The sequence below is a fragment of the Neopelma chrysocephalum genome, unplaced genomic scaffold (genome assembly GCF_003984885.1).
Source record: "Neopelma chrysocephalum unplaced genomic scaffold, ASM398488v2 Primary Assembly neopelma1_96289, whole genome shotgun sequence".
In the NCBI taxonomy this organism is placed as follows: domain Eukaryota; kingdom Metazoa; phylum Chordata; class Aves; order Passeriformes; family Pipridae; genus Neopelma; species Neopelma chrysocephalum.
Genome location: NW_020924937.1, coordinates 13956 through 17186, shown reverse-complemented (window position 1 = coordinate 17186; position 3231 = coordinate 13956). Strand labels below are relative to the sequence as shown.

At 55.0% G+C, this 3231-nt stretch overlaps 1 protein-coding gene across 1 annotated transcript in view; it reads right to left on the bottom strand.

The window, feature by feature from the left end:
• Positions 1-1292: 1292 nt before the first annotated feature.
• Positions 1293-3231, bottom strand: part of LOC113981230 (ubiquitin carboxyl-terminal hydrolase CYLD-like) — an 11123-nt gene continuing 9184 nt past the window's right edge. The window contains 2 exon segments of the mRNA XM_027708515.1: positions 1293-1798; positions 2544-2763. Of these exon segments, the coding sequence (XP_027564316.1) occupies positions 1614-1798; positions 2544-2763 (405 nt within the window). The 3' untranslated portion in view covers positions 1293-1613.

Below are 3231 nucleotides of genomic sequence, written 5' to 3'. Positions count from 1 at the left end.
TCCTGGAATTCTTCCTGTGCCGACACCCATCACCCCCAGGGATGTGATTCCCGATGTCCAGAGGGAATCCAAGGGAAACCACTTTGGTCCTGGCGCCGGGCAGAGAAACTCCCGGGGGTCCCTTCAGGGATTTATGGATATTGTGGAGATTCCCTTTCTCCAGGATGGATAATCCCAGCTTTTCCAGCCTCTCCTGCTCCAATCCCTTCATCCCTTCATGGCTCTTCCTTGGATTCTCCTCCTCTCTCCTGGGGAGCTCAAACCAGGCCCAGAACTCCAGGTGGGACTTATCCAAGTGGAAGGATTCCATAGGGATGGAATGCCAAGAGGATCCTAAACCAGATCCGAAGCCGGGTGGAAAAATTCCTGCACTAAACAGGGAAAAGAAAAAAAAAGAGCAGGAAGAGGGGTTAAAGCTGCAAATCCGGGATTCCTGGAGGTGTCCCACGAGGTTTGGGGTGTCCCACCGCTGGAATCTGGAATTCCATGTCCATGAATCCCCCAGTTCATGAATTTATTAAACTTCATGGAATATCAATTCCCACCGAATCCCGAAACTTTCCTGGGCTCGGGGCAGGAAATCCAAAAGTGCTCCTTTTTTTTTTTTCTTTTTTTTTTCCATTTCTGCCCTCAGAATTCCAGTGTTTGGCACCGAACTTGGAAGTGGACGTGGAAAAAAAAACGGGATGGGAAGTGCTTAAAAAGTGAGATGGAAACCCCGAATCCCGCACGGAATTTGCCAAAAGGAGGGAGCGGCAGCTGCTCCATCTTTTTCCCAGTTTTCTTCTTCCAGGAATATCTGGTTTTAAAGGATATTTTCAGCTCCAGACGCCCGAGGGATGGCGGGAAAAAAGTGCTGGATAAGGGAAGTGCAGATAATCGAAGGATTTAGAGGGAAAACTCCTCCTCCTGATCCAGCTCAACCGGCTCCCACCCAGTTTTCCCACTCCCCCAAATCCAGGCGAGGATGTTTTTAGGGAAGGGGAGGCCGTGGAATCCTTGTGCTCCCTGCAAACCTGAGGATGAATCCCGGTGCTTTGGTTACTGCCGGTCCTCGGCTTCGGAGGGACGGGAAAACAGGAGGGGAAAGGGCGGAATGGGAATGTGCGGAACGAGACGGGATCGGGGCGTCAATAATTCCAAAATCCAGCTGTGCCCACAGGATAAAGCCTGGATTTCCCAATCCACGGATAACGGGATACCAGGAGAGGTAAGAAGAGGCTCCGAAGTGCAGCTCCCACCCGGTTTCCCCACTCCCCCAAATCCAGGCGAGGATGTTTTTAGGGAAGGGGAGCCTGTGGATTCCTCGGGCTCCCTGCAAACCTGAGGATGAATCCCGGTGCTTTGGTTACTGCCGGTCCTCGGCTTGGGAGGGACGGGAAAACAGGAGGGTGGGTAGGGAAAAGGGCGGAATGGGAATGTGCGGAACGAGACGGGATCGGGGCGTCCATAATTCCAAAATCCAGCTGTGCCCACGGGATAAAGCCTGGATTTCCCAACCCATGGATAGCGGGATACCAGGAGAGGTAAGAAGAGGCTCCGAAGTGCAGCTTGTTGCGTTCAGACTCGGCTGTTCCCGATCCAAAATCCCGGATTCCCGAGGCGGCTCCGGGTCACTTGTACAGGGCCATTTTGGGGCTCTGGAACAGGTACATGTAGGCGTCACAGAAGAGCCTTTTGGCCACTCCATCCATATCCCGAGGCTGCTCCAGGGCCAGCCCAGCCAAGGGCAATTCCAGGTATTTGGCGACCTCCGGGCACAGCGTCACCGCCGGAATGTTGAAGCCGCTTTCGCCACCTACGGCAGGGAAAAGGAGGGAAGGGCCGGCTCAGATCCCGAGGGATGAGCTCCGGCAGCTCCAGGAGATCCCGTCACGCTCGACAGCGGAGAGACCTGGAGGCCAAAAGCACTGGAAGAGGTTGGATGAGGGGAGAACATCCACGTTCCAGAGCCTAAAGGGGCTCCAGGAGAGCTGGAGAGGGAATTGGGATGAGGGATGGAGGGACAGCACACAGGGAATGGCTTCCCAGGGTTAGATGGGATACTGGGAAGGAATTCTTCCCTGGGAAGGTGGGGAGGGGCTGGAATGGAATTCCCAGAGAAGCTGTGGCTGCCTCATCCCTGGAAGTGTCCAAGGCCGGGTTGGAGCAACCTGGGATAGTGGGAGGTGTCCCTGCCCATGGAAAGGGGGTTGGAATTCCCTGACCTTCAAAAATTCCCTTCCAACCCAAACCATTCCATGATTCCATGATAAGAACAAAGTGGGAAGGACAGGAGAACAATCCATGCCCAGCTGGGACTGGATTTAAATCCCTGTGTTTGAACGTAGCCAGAGGATGGAATCACCTGGAAGAACTCCCACCTTGGCCTGGCCATGGATGGAAGCTCCTGGAAGAACTCCCACCTTGGCTTGGCCACACTTTTCTCTGGAGTCTAATTCAATGGGAGCAAGATCCAGAGAGAGACTAAACTGGGCAGAGAATTCCAGAGGGAAAGGGGGTGCTGAGCAGTTCCCGGGAGCTTCCCAAATCCCGGTGCTCACCGTGCCGGTCGGCCATGCTGTCGAAGAACATCCAGTGCTCCTTCCCGGGACCGTACTTGACGAAGGCCACGTAGTGACTGGTCTCGATGCAGAGCACGGCAAAGAGCTCCAGCTTCTCCCGAGGGATCGGCTGCCTCCGCCGGGAATTCCACCGCTGGAATTCCTTCGGGATGTGCAGCCGCGTCGGTTTGTGCGCCTTGCGTCGGTGGTGGGAGTGAACCTGAGGGAGGGGACAGGATGATCCTGAGGGGATGGGAATGATCCTGAGGGGATGGGAATGATCCTGAGGGAGGGGATGGGAATGATCCTGAGGGGATGGGAATGATCCTGTGGGAGGGGATGGGAATGAAGCTGATGGAAGGGATGGGAATGATCTTGAGGGAGGCGACAGGAATGATCCTGAGGGAGGGGATGGAAATGATCCTGAGGGAGGGGATGGGAATGAACCTGAGGGAAGGGATGGGAATGAAACTGAGGGAGGGGATGGGAATGATTCTGAGGGAGAGGATGGGAATTATCCTGAGGGAGGGGATGGGAATGATCCTGAGGGAGGGAATGGGAATGATCCTGAGGGAGGGGATGGAAATGATCTTGAGGGAGGCGACAGGAATGACCCTGAGGGAGGGGACGGGAATGATCCTGAGGGGATGGGAATGATCCTGAGGGAAGGGATGGGAATGATCCTGAG